The sequence below is a fragment of the Lactuca sativa genome, chromosome 7, assembly GCF_002870075.4.
Source record: "Lactuca sativa cultivar Salinas chromosome 7, Lsat_Salinas_v11, whole genome shotgun sequence".
Taxonomy (NCBI): Eukaryota; Viridiplantae; Streptophyta; class Magnoliopsida; order Asterales; family Asteraceae; genus Lactuca; species Lactuca sativa.
The window spans coordinates 81,229,026-81,250,340 of NC_056629.2; the positions used below are offsets into that span (position 1 = coordinate 81,229,026).

Genomic DNA, 21,315 nt, shown 5'->3' on the forward strand with positions numbered 1-21,315 from the left:
GGCAGGTTGCTAGGGTTTCAGGGAAGAAACCCAAGGGATTTGACGCTAGGTCGAAGGGCCAGCAGGGCTGGGACCGCTGTGGGAAATATGGTAGGTCACACGAGGGAGTTTGCCGCACTGGGTCGGGATCAGGATACTATAAGTGCGGCAAGACTGGGCATTTTGGCAGGGATTTTACCGCTCCTTCTCCTACTGTACAGATGTCAGACCTGATTCACTTTCATTGCAATCAGAAGGGCCATAAAAAGGCCAATTGCCCCAGGTTGACAGCGGCAGCAGCAATGCCAGTGGTGGCACAAACTCCAGTGACTACACGGGTTACAGATAGCCGGAAGGTCAAGTCAGAGGCTCCAGTAGTGAGGAGCCGAGCTTTCCAGTTGACAGCCGAGGAGGCACGCGCCGCACCTGATGTGGTGACGGATATGGTTTCTTCTCTCCAACTTTTACCATATGTCACTTGTGATATTGATGTATTATGCTATATGTTTTGTTTAGGATCATTCCATGTGAATGGTATTCCGGTTCCGGTGTTGGTTGATTCGGGTTCTACCCGATTATTTATCTCTCTTGCGCTTAGCAAGAGGTTTCTTGAGTCTTCGGGAATGTTAGATTTCCCTCTAGAGGTCGAGATTGTGGACGACCGGTCAGTACGAGCATCGGAGGTTTTCAGAGATTGTGTTATGAGGTTGTATGAAGAGCGCTACTTGGTAGATGTGGTTCCAATACCCGGGGAACAAGGTTATTATAGGGATGGATTGATTGAGCCCCAATGGGGAAGTGATCGACTGTGCGCAGCAGTTGGTTCGGATCAGGACCCCAGGTGGGGGAGAGTTGGTGATTCAGGGTGAGAGGACACAACGCGGACCAGCTTTATGTTCAGCAGTGAGGGCTAGACGCTACCTCCAGCAGGGTTGCGTAGGGTATGTCGCCTATGCTATGGATACCCGAGAGGCGGGTCAGGCGACGATGAGTGATGTGCTAGTAGTACGAGAGTACGCAGATGTATTTCAAAAGGAGCTGCCTGGGATACCTCCGGAGAGGCGGGTAGAGTTCAGGATCGATCTGGTCCCTGGTGCGGCTCCGATAGCCAAGGCACCGTATCGGTTGGCTCCACCTGAGATGCAAGAGTTGTCTACACAACTATAAGAGCTGTTAGACAATGGATTCATCAGACCGAGCTGTTCACCTTGGGGAGCCCTGATTCTATTTGTGAAGAAGAAGGACGGGTCACATCGGATGTGTAAAGATTACCGGGAGTTGAATAAGGTAACAGTGAAGAACCATTACCCACTCCCAAGGGTTGCTTTCTGTGGGAATGGGAAATATCAAGTTAGTAAAAATATAATGGAACAGTTCGTGGTAGATATGGGCCAACAAACATGTTTATGTAGAAGGTGGGAACTAATAGGGATACCATGTGTACATGCAATAACAACTATGTGGGAGATGTTGAAGAACAAAGAAATTGATAAGATGCCAGAAAATTGGGTCTATCGAACTTATTAGTTAGAAACATGGAAGAATATGTATTTTTTACAGTTAAGCCAATCAATGGAAGGAGCATATGGGAGAAGTCTAAATGCCCTACAACCTTAATCCCTCCAAAACACCATGTGCCTATTGGAAGACCAAAGAAAAAAAAGAAGGAGATCTGCCATGGAAGTTAAGGATTTAGTGAAAGGTAACCAGTTGTCAAGAGCATATAAGTCAGTGACATGTTCTAAGTGTAACAAAAGTGGGCATAATTCAAGGACTTGCAAGGGACAAAATGTTAGTGGTTCTCAAACTTCAAGGAATGTTGGTGGATCACAAAGTTCAACAAATGTTGTTGGTACTGGAAGTGCAAGAGTGAAGATTGAGGTGTTAGCAAAAAAGGAAAATGTGTCCCATGAATGTGGCTTTTAGGTGCTTATTTCTTGTTTTGGTTGTTGTTAACAAACATTGTTTTATTTTGAACTAGGTTATATGTTGTCATGGTTGAGTTGATTGCTTGACAAACAATGTTTTAATTATAGTATCTAGTTTTAGCAATGTACTTTGCTTTTGACAAAGAATGTAATCTTTTGATTGCTTTTAGGATTGCTTTTTTTTTTTGCTTATCTGTTTTGCTCATTTTTTGGTGATTACTTTTGGTCATTTATTCTGCTCATCTGCATAATATGGTCCCAATATACTTCACAAGTTGTAAAATACAATAAAGTTCAACATAATATCATTTTCATTGATAAAAGGGTACCCTTGATACAAATAAGTTTCATAACAATGCATTGTAAACAACTGCAACTACATCACTTGATCTTAAACCTAATATAACTTGTAAACAGTTATCCCAAAAAACAAAAACCAACTGATTATTAATAATGTCTCCAGATTCCGATTTTGGACTTCAAGTTCTTGAATTCGTATTTGAAGTCCCTTATTTTTTATTTCCACTTTATAACCATGTTTTTCTTCATCTACCCACGTAATAAAACTAGACCTTGGTCTCTATACTGCCAATAGCTTCGATTAGCACATACACATACTAGGGTTACAATAGAAAATCCCCCGAAACAATTTCAACATCATACCTGTAACGGGAAAGCATAAAATGCCCTACCTGGATTTCTTTTCGTAGTTGAAGTCCATATAACGCCTATAGCACCATAATTGCATTTCACCATGTTTGATTTTCTATCGACTGAGAGAAGAAAGGTGGAAGGAGAAAACATGATTAAGAAAAAAAATGAGGGAAGAAAGCGAATAAAATAGGTTTAAAGCTTGAGAGATATGAAAAGACAAAAATACCCCCAACGTTCTTGTCACGTGGGGGGTTTCTAACCAGAAAATAGACAGAATGTTAAGTGAGGGACCAGACGTGTTATGAATAATAACATTAGGGATCTTCCGAGTTAAAAATCTTGCTCAAGGACTAAGCGCATAGGTTCCCCAAACCACAGGGACCATCTGTGTAATTTACCCTACTATAAATGAAAACAAAATTTCAACCACGACAAGGAAATGCAAAAAAATTAAGTTGAAGGGGCAAAAGGAATAAAAACTAAAAAGAAAGATAAAAAAACAATAAAATGTTCTCTTTTTCAGACCCAAATCTCTCCGGTCCTCTTTTCAACGTCACCAAGTCGATAAAATTCCCTACAAGCATTTTCCAATCGGTTTGATCAAGACATCAAACAAGAAATCGGTTTCTGGATTCCTTCGTTTTGGTTCAGGTAACCTTTAATTTTGTTATCATATCTCAGATTGTTATTTTTTGATGTAATTTCGGTTAATAATGAAGAATCTGTAATTCTACCAAAACGCAGGATTTCTGTTCAATTAAGTGCAATCGGAACACGGAGCTGTTTGGATTTTAAAATTTTTATTTAGGTAATTTCATCGGAGTTATTTCAGTATTTTGGGAACTTCAGCGAAATATGCAGAGCCAAATAGTTTGCAGTGGTTGTAGAAGCATTTTGTTATATCCGCGAGGAGCTTCAAATGTGTGTTGTGCATTATGCAACACGGTTACCTCGGTTCCCCCTCCAGGTACGATTTCTTGACTAATTCAAGTGTTTCATTTATGTTTTATTGGATAAAATAAGTGGAATTAGTGCTTACAAACTAGAAGAAGATTAGTTAGTTAATTTCATTTTTGTTGATTTCCACTTGCAATTGATTATAATTGTTGGCAAATAATCATGTTCTGATAGTCAGAATACAATCCCACATTGCTGATTTTGTTTGAGAAAGTATGGATTTTTGACAATGGGGGGCTATTAGTCATGTTGTGATTGTGCATATTCATGGTTTTGTGTAGTGGACTCGGATTAGTTTATGAACATGTAAAAACCATGGCCAGTAGAAGTTGAAGAAGGTTAGTTGTAAGATGGTTAGAGTTCATGACTTAATCTTGTAAGCTACATATGAGTGTTTCTTTATGATTTAATGGAGAAAAAACTTCACATAGAAAGTCTGAAAAACAGAATTCCCCCTTTAAGTCATAAACTTTTATAAATATTTTCTAAACATTATTTATTCATAACACTTACCAATAAAAAAAAAGAAACAGGGCCAGGTTTGTTTGATTTTACCTGTGTAGGATTTGATTGATTGCATTTGTTTTGACTTGTTATATTTATCATATTTTATCAACTCTAATGCTTTCCTTTTCAACAAGTCCCACAAAATTGTAACAAATTTCTTATTGGGATCATTATATAATATTTTCTGTTATCGATTAGAGTCTTATTTTGTTGTTTTTTTGGTAAAACACTTTCTTTAAAGTTTAAACTTTAAACCATGATCATATTTTGGTCTGAATCCTTTCAGGGACAGAAATGGCACAACTGATATGTGGAGGTTGTCACACATTGCTAATGTATACCCGTGGTGCTACAAGTGTTAGATGCTCTTGTTGTCATATAGTGAATCTTGCACCAGGTATTCTTTAATGATTTCAAAACTGTAAAAATTACCATCTTACCCTTTTGAGTTAACGTGATGATGCCCAATGACCTCACTTATTGTTTATGTATGATACTCAAACTCTGGCCTACAAATAGGATTCTTGTAATTCAGGTTAATATATGCTTAGTATATCAAAATCTAAAGAAAGTATTAGAGAATTTCATATTCTGAATTATTTATTTATTTATTTTTTTATCATTAATAGTTGCAAACCAGCTTGCCCAAGTCAATTGTGCAAATTGTCGGACAATGCTGATGTATCCATATGGAGCCCCATCTGTTAAATGTGCAGTTTGTCACTACATTACAAATGTCAATGTGAGTAGATCAAGTATACAGGTTAAATGCAAGAAATAGCAATGTACTTTATTTTTTTTTACTGTATTATAGCATTCTACTTTTGGAAAGTAGGATGCTATAACAAACAAAATCAATGAAAGTACAATGCTATTTGGAGTAAGAAAATAAATTATTCAACTTAAGAATCATTATAATTTATAAAACAAGAATTTTTTTTGAAAATTTTGGTTGCTTCAGATGAGCAACGGAAGGGTTCCCATTCCAATGCAACCACCAGGATCAATGCCCTCTACTTCAACAGTGAGTTCCTTGCTTTCTGGCTTTATATATATATTTTATATTTAATTTTTCAAGTGTTGTATGGATAAATGATGTTTAAAAAATAAACAAGGGCAAATTTGTAAATAGCTTATCTGGTTTATTTAATAATTTCTTTATATATAAATTCTACAGGAAATGCCTCATTTTCATACTCAAACTGTTGTTGTTGAAAATCCCATGTCGGTTGATGAGAGTGGGAAACTGGTATCTTCTTATTCCTATTTTCCTTCTTTTTCATTTAATTTTTTTCTTTTACATCATTATACTTTCAATTATTTTTTATTAAAGAGTTGTACTTTGAAAAATCTACACAATTATAGTATTACACTTTCAATATTTTCTTATCAGGACATTATACTTTGAAAAATATACCCAATTAACTAATTAAATGGTTAAAATTTGCTATAATTGGAGAAAAGAAACGGAAGTAGGATGCTTTAATAAATAAAATAACTTTGCAATTAACTATTTTCCAATTGTACCCTTGTTTAAACTTAGTTTCATATATCTATTTAGGTAAGCAATGTTGTGGTTGGGGTGACAACGGAGAAGAAACAAATAAGTTGAAATATTGGGAATGACCAATTATGTACTTTGGTCCCCTGAGTTTTCAATTAATGAACAAAAATGGCCCGATAGCATTTGAATTTGTATACCATTAGAAAGGAAAAAAGTGGCATCATATAACACTTATTTTAATTGTGATTGTTAAAGAAAGTTTAAGGGATTATTGATGTGTTGAGTTGAGAGTGGATATGGTTGATAGAAAGAGTATAGATTTTATGATGTGAATTGTTTATGTGCTTGTAAATGATGTGAAAATGAGGTGTTTATTTTATGAATAATGTTACATTTGATATGTTCAATCCATGTAAAAATAATTTTAGAAAAATACATAGAATGACAATGTTTTGGAAATTTTGTGCAAAGGTGTTGTTTATTTACAATGTTTACCTACTTGGAATATGTAGGTGCTGTGCATAATATTTATGAAATAATAATATTTATGTTAGATTAAAACGTTAATATAAAACATTGTCATTATCTTCGTCCAAAATAAAATTTTATGTTTTTTTTTTTTTTTTGTAAAACAATCAGTTTTACCGGAATAAATATGTTAAGATGTTTGCTAACTTCTTGTATGTATGGCGTTAACAATCCAACTGATAGGCTTTGATATATATATCAGAATAGTCATCATATGTTAAATATGTTAAGATGCATATGACATACCCACAAGATAATCTAAATAATTGTCGCTTTAACCATGTACAAGTTATTTCGTTGAAATCAACAATTTCTTTCTTGTCGAAGTCTATGACCTAAAACCTTGAACCTTGAATTTAAAATCAAACAGACCGTCCAGTTAGTACTTCTATTTCTTCTTTTGCGAAACTTCCTATAGACCCATAGGGCAAGTATTGTTGTTACTTATACTACATAAAGTACCAAATAACGATGTTAAGTTCAATGTATTTTAAATGGAAGAACTCACTAAACATTTTCAGTCATCTAAATTATACATCCGATGTTCTCACATTGAAAATACCATTGTTGCATTATCATGATGAAGAAATCTATAAGCATCAAAAATAAAGGTTCAAAGATCCAATTTTTCGAGGCAAATAGGTAGTTATTGCTCAATTTCCGGCACGCAGTGTAATTTTTTTTTTTTTATTCCCTATTAGGTGCACCCGCTTGAAGTACGAGGGACACCCCTACTAAAACAGTCTGCGTCCGCCACTGTAGGAAGATGATTTCGATTCTAGCTTCCTAAAAGCTATTGATTTTGGTTCCTAAAGTATTCCAAGATTCTCTAAACTGAAATCCTTAAAGTAGTTTATAATTTCATGCTTTTAGACTTGTTATTTTGACTTGTTTTGACTTGTACTAACTTATTTCAACATGGGCTTTCAACATACATATATATAACTTGTACAAGCATGGTTTTTAATATATATATATATATATATATATATATATATATATATATATATATATATATATATATATATATATATATATATATATATAAACATTCTTTCATATCTAATGGTGATTTAGTGTAACTAGGTTACACTATGGTTTCACTTATACATGATTAAGATTTAGATTTTTATTGACCCGAAATAATCGGTTGTTACAATTACCAACATTAGTAAAATCATATATGCGTACCAACATCTGTCCTATCATCTTTACCAACATCATTATAACATTTACCAACATCATTGTCATATGTAGGAATAACATTGCCACATCTAGCAACATCCTCATCACCAGTTTACTTATATGTTTTTGGATCAACATAATGAATTTGTAGTTGTACTGGTGTTTCGAATACATCATGTCCATGAATACTACGATATTATGGAACACTTTGCGAGATAAAAATGCATGCTTAATTGTTTCTTTGTATTCTACTAGATTGGCTCTTATCGTAGCCTTTTCCTCTTCCTCTAGGTCGGTTCTCACTGAAGCCTTTTCTGCTAGATTGGTTCCCACGAACAATTGATCGATTTGATGCATTATATTGAATAGCCAAGACACTTCCACCGGAGCACTATTACTATCTACCAAATACACATGTAAAAAGGTTGAGACTTTTCGAATAATGCTTTTCAAATGTTTTATGTCATTATCATCGACTATCTCTATAACATACTAAAATGTAGAATTTTGAAGATACAAACATAATGGATTTGTATTCCAAATATGTCTTCAATTTCAAAAAAATAAATAAATAAGAAAAATTTGCATTTGATGAAATTCTACATCGTATCTCTTAACAAGGCCTAATGTATTAAGTTTCAAAAAAATTTAGACTCCCATGAAGTACCGATTCAAGTGACAACGAAAAACTTAGTCGGGTTTGAGCTCATGATTTTTTACTCAAAGAAATGATATCAAACGAATTTGTTTTGAAAATTTTAATGTTTCAAAAGTAAAACTTACCATTATTTTTTTTTCTTAAATTTGCAATACAAGTTGCTAGATTTTATAGTATGAAAAATAATATATATATATATATATATATATATATATATATATATATATATATATGTGTGTGTGTGTGTGTGTGTCTTTCTTATATATATATATATATATATATATATATATATATATATATATATATATATATGTGTGTGTGTGTGTGTGTGTGTGTGTGTTTTTCTTAGAAAACCTATAATTTTGCAGGTAACATCTACAATTCTCCAAATACTATGTAGAAATCTATTATTTCATATGTTATTTGCGAAGGAGAAAAAGATTTCTCATAATTTTTAGAGGATTTTATAGACTTCGTCAACAAAATCCTGAACTTCGTCTGAAGCTCTTCGTATATTCCCCCTTTAGATAGCTTGTCAATTCCTAGGTGGCTCCATAGTTTCACGGATATTGTATCAATTTTGCAATTAGTCCTGGCATTTCGAGACACAAATACACGAATCTATGAGAGACACGAGACGACATGAATACGTCTTGAAAATTAAGATAAATCTTATTTCTCATCGTGTCAAATTTGTAGCTGACACATTTTCATGACATGAATACACGAATTGTCAGGTCTATTTGCAATGTAACATCCAAAATTAATGGTTATTTTAATCGGTAAACTCTCTGATTTATGCTTTCAATCTTGGAAATGATAAATGATATTAGTTTGATTTGTCTTTTACCCCATTTATATTATGATGCGCATTGATATCATAATAAAGTAATGTTACCTCTCTCTCTCTCTCTCTCTCTCTCTCTCTCTATATATATATATATATATATATATATATATATATATATATATATATATATATATATATTATTGTATTATATTATATTATGCTCTAATATTAGTCATATTGTTATCTTTTATTCCGTTTTCTCATATATGTCATTCTTAAACATTAAAATATCATATTTGTCCAACATAATTTCTTAATATCATATTTACCCTTTATAAACCTTCAAAATATCATATTTGCCCAAATCTTCTTTTACAATGTTTTTAATAGTTTATAATCATTTTTTATATCTTAAAATTATTATAATAATTAAATATTTTAATCATAATATCCTTACGTCTATAATCTTGGAAAATCTACTTCTAAATTGTTTTAATGCCTTCTCCATAGAATGTATGCATTGATTGCTTAGTGTGTGTGTGTGTGTGTTTTTTTACTATTGTCATATTGTAGATTGATAATATTTTAAATATTACTATTGATCTTTTGATATTTTAAAAAGGCATATATATATATATATATATATATATATATATATATATATATATATATATGATATTTTGATATTTAAAAAGAGTATATGTGATATTTGATGTTTAAGAATGACATATATGATATTTTAAAATTTTTATCAAGGATAAATATAATATTTGAAAATTAAGTTGGACAAATATGATATTTTGATATTTAATAAGGGTATATATGAAATTCTTCATTTCATTTAAGGTGTTAGAGTTTCCAATAAGAAACACACAATTATTATGGTTCACATGATTTAGGGTAATTAAATTATGTGCACGGACGAACTACAAAGATCTTATTAATTTTGAAAAATTAAGGTTTATAAGATAATATTAAGAAAAAGAGCTTAAACATGCACAAAAGGAAAATCCCAAGAAGTCCAACTCGATCTCTGAAAACTCTACGAGATGGAAGGGTAACAAAGACCTCCAAAGGCTTCTTTAGGTTTCTACTTAAAATCTATAGCCTATGTACATAAGACTGGAAGAAGTGGTATCACTCTTAACACATTATCGCATATGATTTTTTTAGTAAGCTACGTAAGATTAGCATGTCTAACAAAAAAATTGATAGTGCGGCAATTTAATAGGTTTAATTTTTGAAGAAAAAATTAAAAAAGTAAACAAAATTGGAAAAATCAATCACAACCCACAAATCAACTTCCTCTCTCTCACAAGTATATCATACTGCAAAGCTCAACATCATCTCCCCTTATGCATCATCTGTGTATTTGCACCTAATTTGTTTTCCAACACCTTACTTTTAAATTTTAACATCAACTTCTAGCAATCATATTAAAAATTGTTTTTGAATGCATGGCACCTAGAAATTTGAATTTGAGTAAACTTTATTTTAAAGTGTTACATACCAAGTGATCTCCGATAAACCACATTGATGGAACAAGCAACCGCATAACATAAATAACATATGTACATTGTAACTAAAATCACTTTTATATGAGCATTTTTATAATTATAAATACAAAAGAATAATTGTTAAAAATTAAAAATATACGAATATATATAGTCGATCTATTTTTAGTTATACGAATAAATATGAGCAAATGACTTCATTCAGAATAGAAGAACGTGAATGTGAATACTTAAATTTAGTTATAATCAACAATTAAACAAAAATCAAAATACAAAACCGCAAGAACCGAGAGTGAAATTGGCCCATTGAGAGCGAGACTGTGAAAAGGTTTTTAACAACATCTACGGGTTGTTTAAAGTGAAGTTTCCAGCAAGAATCGTTCATCCGATCAGGTATTTCTTCATTAACTCTCCATCACTTCATTTCAAATTTACTTCAGCTTTCCGGCTTCTTCATATATCGTGGTCACTTCCCGTGTTAATAATGCCAAGCCCAGGTGTTTGATATCTTGTGGTGCATCCCAGGTGTTTGATAAAATGCCAAGCCCAAAATTTCCATATGGCAGTTTCTTCAGCCATACAAAAGCAATATGGAGGTCAGCGGCTATGTCTACTCACGTTCGACAGCTTGGTCCCATAAGAACCATTCGTACTCAAACCCTTCTTCACAGCCATAGCACCATCATCCAAGAGAGAACACCCTTCCAGAACCACTCAACCGAAACTGAAACCATATCCAAGCGCCAGATAGGCGATAACATTTCAAGAAACGAAAAGATCAAATTTTTGCTCAAAATCTTGATGGATCTTGACAACAGTAAAGAATCAGTATACAATGCTCTTGACGCATGGGTAGCATGGGAACAAGATTTCCCAGTTGGGCCTCTGAGAAGGGCATTGATTGCTCTTGAGAAAGAACACCAATGGCATAGAGTTATTCATGTTATTAAATGGATGTTGAGCAAAGGTCAAGGGACAACAATGGGGACATACGGGCAGTTAGTTCGGGCACTAGATATGGATCATAGGGCAGAGGAAGCTCATGAGATTTGGGTCAAGAAACTTGCGGTTGACTTGCATTCGGTGCCTTGGCAACTATGCCACCAGATGATAGCGGTGTACTACAGGAACAATATGTTAGAGCGGTTAGTTAAGCTTTTTAAGGGATTGGAAGCGTTTGATAGGAAGCCGAGGGATAAAAAGATAGTGAAGAAAGTTGCTGATGCGTATGAGATTTTAGGGTTGATTAAAGAGAAAGAAAGAGTGTTGGAGAAATATAAAAATTTGTTTGACGAGACACCATCTTCCAAGAAATCGCTAAAAAGGTAGGAAAAGACATAACATATTGTGTTCATTCCCATGTAACTGGTTTTTAGCCGTGAAGACCAGTATAACCTTATTTTGTAGATAATTTTGTATCTCTGTTCTTCACAAAAGTTTATGTATTTTGCATTAACATATCTACATTAAATTTGTCTGGTTATAACTTTTGAGGTGTTTTGTTTCAAATAAACATTAGACATAGTTATCATTATCAAGTATTATAACCTATCATATTATTGAATATCAAAAAGCAAGTACATTATACACAAATAGTTAATAACCATTTCTAGTTTTTATTTTTATTTTTAACAACAAACATTTCATTAAAGAAAAAACAAAAGCTTAAGCAAGGCGCTCAAGACAAAGTTCATGAAAAACATGATAAAATAGAATTACACCACATATACCGGTTAAGAGCATTAAATTTAGATCTATTCTTAATCCAATTAAACGTAAACATGCTAATATCATCAGCAATCGCCATTGCTAGACCTCCTACTTGAAAATGTTGAGATGGAAAATGAAAGGAGACTAATAATAATTTCATACAAGCGCAAGGTGTGTTCTAATTATAACCTAGTAAGCATAATGTGTGTTCTAATTACAACCTAGTAGTTTTTATTTATTATAATATACATACTTTTATAATCTAAAAAGTACGTGTAAGGTCCAACTGAGGCAATTAGGAAAGAATTATTAAAATGTGGGCAAAGAAAATTTGTTAGGAATGTCTATGACAACTTTAAGAAAAGATTCATAAGTGTTGAATATAGAAAACTTTTATGGATAACTGCAAAAGCCTCGATTAGACAAGCATTTTGAAGCTATAATGAATCAAAATATGTTGATAGACACAAATGCTTCTGAGTAGTTGATAGAAAGGCATCGTAAAAACATGGTGTAAGGCTTATTTTGAAGAGGATATTGTTATGCTAGGAAGAAACCTACTGTAACAACGTTGGGCGAAATATGGATGTATGTGATGGATACGATGTATCATAAGAAAGAAGAGAAATATTTGGAACTTGTTAATATGTCTCTCAGTTAGAAGGAGTATTGAAAAATGAAGCAACAACATAAGTATTGGGGAGTAATTCCTAGTGGATTGCATCAATATGAACTAAGACATCTCTTTGGAACTTGTTAATATGTCTCTCAGGTTGTTTGCTTTGGATAATCACCTTACAACTACAGTAGACTAGATAAATATTGGGTGGGATATATGCAATTTCAGATGAATGATTAGAGGTGGTGTTAAGGAGACACAGTGGATTACCTTCTCTGATGTAGGATGTCCGACTTCAGAGTGTTCCTGATAGATTGGGATGGTCTCTTGATATCTCTGATATTTTTTTTTAGTTTCTTTAGCTCGTTCTTTTGTTGACAATGGGTTGATTACTGAGAGATATGGCTACAAGATGGGATAATCAGGTTCCTATTAAATTCAATATTCTAATATGGAGGGTGCAACTTCAGAGTATTCCTACGAGGGAGACTTTCGTCTAGAGGTATTTTGTAGAGACGATCATGTATCCTATATGTTCATGTTTGGTGGAGACTATTCATCATCTTTTTGCAGGATGTTCTGATTTGATGGATATTTGGAGACATATTGCTATTTGATGGGGTCTAAGTTTCACAGATCAAATTACTATTCATTCTCTTATCTCTTGGTTCGATACAGTGGCGTTGAGGGCTAGTCAACATAAGATTTTCGATGCAGTGGTTTTGACAACATTTTGGTGCATTTAGAATTTTAGAAATGCCACCATTTTTGTAACGACTATTCCTAAAAAAGCGTTGCTCTTTGATGATGTAGTTGATAAGACTTTCTTTTGAATTTCAAATAGATGTAAAAAAAACTAAGTTACGGTGGTCTACTTGGCTTCATAATCCCTCTTCTATTATCATGTAATTGTTTGTTCTAGCTTCTTACTAGTTTAATAAGTTTTCTCCGTTAAAAAAATATGAAGTAAGACTTCTGCATCATGCTTGTGGTGTTGAATTGAAAATGAAAACTTATACGTGGAGAGTATGGAAGCTCAAATATATACCATTTATGCATGCCGTTGTTGTAATTTCCTATGTGAATGTGAATGCAAAGGAGTATGTTGTAGAGCAGTTCAAAACATAAAATATTTGGAAGATATCATTTGAATACAATCAAACCCAATTAATGGCAATTATATATGGCCAATACTTGACTATAAAACTATTTTGACCCCAAAACATAGAAGATTACAAGGATACTATTTATCAATAAAAAGAGAGATCATATATATAGAGAATGTAGATATATTGTTAGCAAAGCGAGGACAACTACTAAATGCATCATATGTAGACGAACATGCCACTACAAAAATGGCCAATTTCGAAAGAAAATAAGGCAGAACAAGAGGTGGAGAAACATGTTGTAGTTGAAGAAACACATGTAGAGCCTGAAAGTGAAACACTAAGATAAGGCAAAGGAAGGTTTATGAGAGAATCACTAAAATAAGGTTAATGAAGAAGGTTCCCAAATGATGGGAGTTTCATTGGTGTGAAAAAACAAATAGAACTGGAGTAATGAGTGCTTATATAGGTATTTTTTATATGTAAAGGAAGAATCATATATTTAGGTATTTTGATTGCATTTTTTTACTTTTGAATACTTTATGACCTTTATTGTTTTGTTTACAACGCTGGAGGGTGTAGTGCCATAAGAACCACACTCCCTCTTCCTGCCACATAGGTGTCATGTCAATTTTACCACACAAAGTGTGTGATCTTTGCCACACAGTAGGTGTGGTTACCTTAGTGTGTGTGTGTGTGTATATATATATATATATATGGAGAGAGAGAGAGAGAGAGAGAGAGAGAGAGAGAGAGAAGAATTAGTCGCGCACGACCAAATCGAAAGGTAGGAGTGATGTTCCCATTAGGCGAGGTGGCAAACCGCACCTACACCCTCAAACCTAATAACTTGTTTGAACATGACCCCATGATTTTTAATTCCCAAAACAATAAAGTGCATTAATAAATGATCGTTATTTATCAATGAACTACATTTATTCTTTATCGTTTACATTTGTAGATGTGAACTACATTTATCGGTTAACTATATTTATGTTTTTCAAAACCAAGGAAAATACATAATCTTTTTTTTTTTCTAAATAAATAACTTACTACTATTTGATCAAATTGTTTTCTAAGACCAGAGGGAGTGGAGTACGGTTTCAACTAACGTGGCATCTGAAACCGCAGTGAACACCACCCCCTATGCGGTTTGGGTGTGTGGCCAAAATCAGGAGCGTGCCCTCTCTCGCACTCTTCATCTCTCTCTATCAAATTGTTTTCTAAGACCAGAGGGAGTGGAGTACGGTTTCAACTAATGTGGCATTTGAAACCGTAGTGAACACCGCCCCCTATGCGGTTTGGGTGTGTGACCAAAATCAGGAGCGCTCCTTCTCTCGCACTCTTCATCTCTCTCCTTTTATATCTATTTTCTTTCTCTTTCTTCTTTACATGGAATACCACTCATTGAGTGTGGTAAAATGAAAGAGTATGACACCACTCCCTCCAGCCTAAACCTCAAAAACTCATGACCGATCTTCATCTTATACAAGTTCAACTCTCTTTTTAGAGTCGCAATCTTCACTTCAAATGAGTCTGCTTCAACTTCATCTATCTTTAATCACCCATTCATAGAATTAATCCCGTTACCAAAAGGCTTTTAGTCCAGCGATATCCGATGTTGCCCTCTCTCTTTAAGGTTGCGGGTTCAAGTCTCACTATGGGTATAAAATGAAATAATTTAGAAGTAGTTTAATATATATATATATATATATATATATATATATATATATATATATATATATATATATATATATAATCCGATGTTGCCCTCTCTCCTTAAGGTTGCGGGTTCAAGTCTCACTATGGGTATAAATGAAATAATTTAGAAGTAGTTTAATATATATATATATATATATATATATATATATATATATATATATATATATATATATATATATATATTTGCCATTCCAAAATAAAAAACTCCCGTTTCCACTGATTTTTTTTAATATTTCAAGAAATTTAATACTAATAAACAAAATAATAATAATAATAATAATAATAATAATAATAATAATAATAATAATAATGGAAATTTTGAACAAAATGAAAAACATTATTAGCTTCCTAAAATCATTTTAAAACTTAACTAGGCGAACGCCTGCGCGTTGCGCAGAAGCATCTATATAACTGAAATCTTTACATGGTTTTTTTTTTTTAAATATAACAATAATGTTATTGTTAAATTTGATATAATAATTGGTATACTAAGGAGATATAATATATTGATTATTTTGAAGTGTAAATTACACGAATGGTCCCTTTGGTTTGGGGTGATTTGCACGTTTGGTCCCCAACTTATTTTTTAACTCGAAAGGCCCTTACTATTTGTTTTTGTTACGTGCTTTGTCCCTACTGATTGTTTTTGTTACGCGTTTGGTTCCTGTTTTACCTAAAAGACTATTATTTAAATAGGAAAAAATTATGGGGTAGGTAAGGTAAGGTGGGTGCAGTTGGGGGTGTGTTTATTTAAATAAATTAGAAAATCAAGGGAAAAAAATAGTCGTTTTAGGTAAGATAGGGACCAAATGCGTACCAAAAACAAATAGTAGGAACCTTTCGAGTTAAAAAAAGTATGTCAGGGACCAAACACACAATTACTCTAAACCATAGGGACCATTCATGTAATTTACTCTATATTGAATTATATGATAATATATACATCTATTAAAACTGCATAATCTCAATCTTTTGAATAACCTTTACCCGCGGGTTACTCATGAATAAACTAAAATATAATATATAGTTTAATGTTATTTATAGTTGTAGTTATTATTAATTAATTTTTTAAAATTTATTTGCTTAACATTTTAATTTCTGTCATTGTAATTATTTAAAACATCAAATATATTTTTTATTTATTTTAAAGCTAACAATATAATCATTTATATAGAGTTATTTTTAACTATTGTTATTGTAAGTTATTTTAAGCTAATTATTTTGAAAACTTTTAACGATTATAAAAATATATTTATGAAATATTTTAGTTAAATTGATATTACAATTTAGTTTTTGCATTTAGCACTACAATTTATCATTTTTAACTATTCACAAAATATTCTTTGGGTTGTTTAAGTGGAACTGAAATTTATATTGAAGTTAACCCTGTAATGTTATATTTAAATTAACAATTTAAATATCTTGTCCAAACTGTTCAAAAGTTGTAGCTTTAAATTGATAATGGTTTACATACAACAACATACTAAATCTAATAAATTAAGTATACTATGTTAAAAGTTAAAGACATAAATCTATAAGTAGAAGTAAAAATATTATTTTAATATTTAAATTTAGTTTATTTATGATTACATTTTAGATTTGATACTTATTTAACCTTATTAACCAACTTATAATCATTATTAGAAAGACATTATTTACAAAATATTCTTTAGGTTGTTTAAGTTGAACTAAAATTTATATTTAAGTTGATCCTGTAAGGTTATATTTAAATTAACAATTTAAATATTTTATACAAATTGTTCAAAAGTTGTAGCTTTAAAATGATAATGGTTTACATACAACAACATATTAGACCTAATAAATTAAGTATAATATGTTAAAAGTTAAAAACACAACTTTATAAGTAGAAGAAAGTATATTCTTTTAATATTGAAATTTAGTTTATATATGATTACACTTTAGGTTTCATATTTATTTAACCTTATTAACCAATTTATAATCATTATTAGAAAGAAATTGAAAAGTCATGGGAGTTTCAAATGAATGTGGTAAAAAGAAAAATAAATGAGAGTTTCAAATGAATGTGATGAAAAGAAAAATGCTAGCTTTATAAGTAATGTAATATAAGGATTTAGTTGCAGTCCACCGTTGTATATCGTCACGGTCATTTCACACTCTTTACCGTCTATACTCTACACCAACAGAATATCTACTTCAAAACGGCAAACCCCTTAAATCAGAAACCCTAACCAACCGATTTTCCTCCGAGACATCCATGGATCCACTCTTCCATGTTCTCAACGTCCTACCTTTCTCCTTCCTCCGGCCACCGCGTCTCCGCCTCAAACTCCCAACCATAACCCTCCCTTCCCCTATGACCGTATTCTCCCTCGTCCTCCTCACATACTTCATGGTTGTCTCCGGTGTCGTCTACGATGTCATCGTCGAGCCTCCAGGCATCGGATCGACTCAAGATCCGCGAACTGGCACCGTCCGACCAGTTGTTTTCATGTCCGGCAGAGTCAACGGGCAGTACATTATTGAAGGACTTTCTTCCGGCTTCATGTTTGTGCTAGGCGGAATGGGAATTATACTCATGGACCTCGCGATCTCCCCGAATCGTGCCAAGAGTCTAAAGATCTCGTTCGCTGGTGCTGGGATCTCGTTCGTGGTTATTGCCTATGTGATGAGTATGCTCTTTCTTCGTATTAAGATTCCTGGTTATCTCCGTTGATTTAGATTTGTTTTCAATTGGAAAAATGAGGCTTATAATGTTTACGTTTTATGATCAATTAGACTTCTAGCAGTTGAAATGTTGAATACTCCATTTCATGCTTTGGTTAATTACTTGAATTGTTGAACATGAAAAACGAATAGGATCATAGATTATCAAAATGTCCATGTTCATTTCCATTAATTTCGAAAGATTGGGGGAAAAGAGTAAGAACAGAGTCTGTATCAGTGAGTCTGCCTAAGTAATTTGTAAACACTATCGATTTTTATTAGGGATACTTCAAATTTCATGAGTTATTTTCGTCAATGTCATCATATATGTGCGGGTTTTCCTTACATTTTATCGAGATTATGCTTTCTTTCTGTTAACTTCTTTATCAATTTGAAATTGTAAGCTATATATGGGTGTTTCTTTTTGCATTAATGAGAACAAGACTAAATCAGTAAATTATAAGCTCATTATCGGTGTTTCTCTTTTACTTTTTGCAAAACAAACAAGTTAAGGGCTACCTGATTGAGTTAGACACAACTTCTTATAGACCTGGTAAAACGCATATCAAAAACTATAGGACTGAATTAGGGGCTTCTAACTGTGGTACCAAACAGTCTGAATCTGACTGAGTAAGAGGCATATCAAACAACCCCTTAATAGAGAAAATCCGGTACATAAGACTCTTCCCTCCAGTATTTTCTCCATTAAGTATTAGCTTTTTATAAGTTTGCTCTTATTTGACTTTCCATTGTGTTCCCTAGAGTGTGCTGCCAGAATGAATTTCGTAAATCTTAGGGTTTGTAAAACCCTTGGCAAGGGTTTAAACTGTCATATGATTATGTTCGGAAGCTGTTAAATGAGGGCATTATAGTCATTTTTATCTCAAGAAACTATAAGTCAGTTTTGTAATTGTCAAACACTCATTTTGATTTAATGGAGACTTATTTTATAGCTTATTAGTATTAAAACTGTTTTTTTATTGACTACTTATTGCTGTTAGAGCATATAAGTTATTTGCGTTTTAATAATTTTCATTTACTAACTAGTTAAATGTTTGTATTAAATATTTAATGACATTTTATTTATGAAATATAAAATTATAACGTTTATATAAAATTTTCAATTTTTTTTATGACTGACAATATTTTTTTGTATTAATTTTTCCGAAAGATGTTGTGTTGTAGAATATTTCTTTTAAAATAATGTATTGAAATATTTCTAATAAATTAAAATACGACGTGAATGGCATTCTGTATCCAAGTATCCGTTGGCTTTGGGTCAATGTGAATCCAAAAAAACTTGAATCAATCACGACCCATGATCAACTTGTTCAAATTGGGAAGACTCAAACAATGTTAAGAAATTTAATAACATAAAATTTTGAATATAAAATTAAGTTGTCCAAAGTACAATAATATTTGATTTATTGGAAAATGAGATGCATAAATAACAACTTACTGACATTTGGCCCACAAAGGATTTTATTAGGGTGTTTATGCATCATAATAAGGGGTTAAACTTTTATGTTAATGGAGTATTTAATACGGGTCATCCATGTCATTTTCATATTGACCCATGGAACTCGAACCCAATCTGAATAATTTTATGTAACGTTAGTTTTGTCATTTATGGTCTGTTAAAGATGCCCAGCAATAAGAGGATTTGGAAAATGATTGTTACAACTTGAAGTTATATTATGATCTCATATCATAATAACGAGACAATTAGTTTCAAACCTCACATTCAACTATCCGCCAAATGGACTAGGGTGCGTGATGCTATATGATATATGCTGATTTTAGAATTTTAACATGTAAAAACTACAAGACTTTCATAAACCGAAAATGGGAAAAAAGGATAGATTGGAATAACAAACGTTTATTCTAGTACTTCTCATTACATTATGATCTCTTTTGTGAACTGTGAATTGTGATCGGCAATAAAGTGATCGACTAAGAACAAGATAGATGTACTATTAAAATATGATTTATATAAAATAAAAAATATAAAAGAAATATAAGATGACACTTATAGATTTTGAGAGTAAACTGTTAAAAGTATTTTAACCTAGTAAACTTATAAAAAAAACAATTAGTAATCTAAATCTAAAAACAAAAACTTTACAAATTATGATCATCATTTAAACTTCTCGGATGCAAAAAAGCTCACAAATTCTTATCTATCTAAACTTTTACAAAAACCCACAAATAATAGAAAAAACAGCTAAAATGTAAAAACTAAAAACCCTAACCATGGTACTCCGGTTCTTGTCAACGCCTTAAAGATGGCTCTGGTGAATGTCGAAAATCTTCTCCCCCGTAATCCCAGTTTTTCTGACCGCATACGCATGTCGCCCATCTCAGATTCGGAGATCTCGTTGTCTAGAGCTCCTATTGCATGTGCATTACCCCCCCCCCCCCCCCCCCCCCCTCTCCTAACATCTCCGGGTTAATCACATGAAAACACAGTAAAATTTTTGGTTTGGTTTTAAAGGTCCTTAAAGTAATTTTTGTATCTCTGGCCTATTAAAGTGGAAAATTACATGCTAAAAGAAGGAATTCGTCGAGTTATAACCGGTTACAAGGCCAGTCAACAAAAGTCGTTGCTGACGTGGTCGCTTGACTCCAACTGTGTGTCCAGTCATCTTGGTAGATAAGCTTGCTAAGGGTTGAAGAGATCAACCCTCACAACTTTCTTTCCCTCTTACGAACGCTTCGAGAATGTCGTCTAGCTCCTCTGAATTACATAACACCGTCACCATTTATCGTTTTGATGAGAATCCTCCTTGCTTATGTTGCAATAAACTGATATCAAAGCAAAGAGAAGCATGGAAGCCAAATAACCCAACCCGTCAATTCTACAACTGTGCAAAATCGATGGTAAGCTACACTTTGTTTACAGTCGATTTATGAAAGCATTTTACTCGAAAAGTTATCATTTTTGTATAGAAAAACCATTTAGATCGTGAAAACCCTAAATTTTGAATAGTAAACCCTTATTATGGGGTTGCATGTTTATTTTGTTAAAGGTAACGGGGTTACGATGTTCACGTTTGTGTTTATAAACTCATATATCGATTGGTCATCACATTCAGTTTTTTGTCTTGTAGATATTAGACAACCTTTGCAAGTTCTTCAAGTGGATAGACCCACCTCTATCAAAACACTATAAGGATACCATGTACGCGAAATATGAAACTGAGAATTGATGACCTATTGACTATGATTGCTCAAGTGACTGTGTTGAAGAAGAAGGTGGAGAAGCACAA

General features: G+C 32.6%; 3 protein-coding genes across 4 annotated transcripts; all 3 read left to right on the forward strand.

Moving 5' to 3' along the window:
* Window positions 1–3,056: 3,056 nt before the first annotated feature.
* Window positions 3,057–5,988, forward strand: LOC111913989 (protein LSD1). The gene is made up of 7 exons (XM_023909724.3): window positions 3,057–3,212; window positions 3,306–3,528; window positions 4,312–4,422; window positions 4,655–4,767; window positions 4,987–5,049; window positions 5,203–5,274; window positions 5,587–5,988. Exons 2-7 carry the CDS (start codon window positions 3,417–3,419, stop codon window positions 5,635–5,637), a joined length of 522 nt encoding a protein of 173 aa, XP_023765492.1. The 5' UTR covers window positions 3,057–3,212; window positions 3,306–3,416; the 3' UTR covers window positions 5,638–5,988.
* Window positions 5,989–10,126: 4,138 nt separating this feature from the next.
* LOC111913988 (pentatricopeptide repeat-containing protein At4g18975, chloroplastic) lies at window positions 10,127–11,692 on the forward strand. Of its 2 annotated transcripts, none has more exons than XM_023909723.3 (2): window positions 10,127–10,597; window positions 10,702–11,692. In XM_023909723.3, exon 2 carries the CDS (start codon window positions 10,742–10,744, stop codon window positions 11,531–11,533), a length of 792 nt encoding a protein of 263 aa, XP_023765491.1. In that variant the 5' UTR covers window positions 10,127–10,597; window positions 10,702–10,741; the 3' UTR covers window positions 11,534–11,692. The 2 variants fall into 2 exon arrangements, with proteins under 2 accessions (XP_023765491.1, XP_023765489.1); XM_023909721.3 differs by having other exon boundaries at window positions 10,130–10,597; window positions 10,730–11,692.
* A 5,777-nt stretch (window positions 11,693–17,469) lies between these two features.
* Window positions 17,470–18,166, forward strand: LOC111913987 (uncharacterized). The gene has a single exon (XM_023909720.3). The coding sequence runs from the start codon at window positions 17,598–17,600 to the stop codon at window positions 18,054–18,056; it is 459 nt and encodes a 152-aa protein (XP_023765488.1). The 5' UTR covers window positions 17,470–17,597; the 3' UTR covers window positions 18,057–18,166.
* Window positions 18,167–21,315: the final 3,149 nt, after the last annotated feature.

Excerpts from the sequence above, each read along its gene's own strand:
- LOC111913987 (XM_023909720.3), top strand. The coding sequence starts at position 17,598 with ATGGATCCACTCTTCCATGTTCTCAACGTCCTACCTTTCTCCTTCCTC.
- LOC111913989 (XM_023909724.3), top strand. The coding sequence starts at position 3,417 with ATGCAGAGCCAAATAGTTTGCAGTGGTTGTAGAAGCATTTTGTTATAT. Across the intron at positions 3,529-4,311 it reads TACCTCGGTTCCCCCTCCAG|GGACAGAAATGGCACAACTG; the intron begins GTACGATTTCTT and ends GAATCCTTTCAG. Across the intron at positions 5,050-5,202 it reads CAATGCCCTCTACTTCAACA|GAAATGCCTCATTTTCATAC; the intron begins GTGAGTTCCTTG and ends TAAATTCTACAG.
- LOC111913988 (XM_023909723.3), top strand. The coding sequence starts at position 10,742 with ATGCCAAGCCCAAAATTTCCATATGGCAGTTTCTTCAGCCATACAAAA.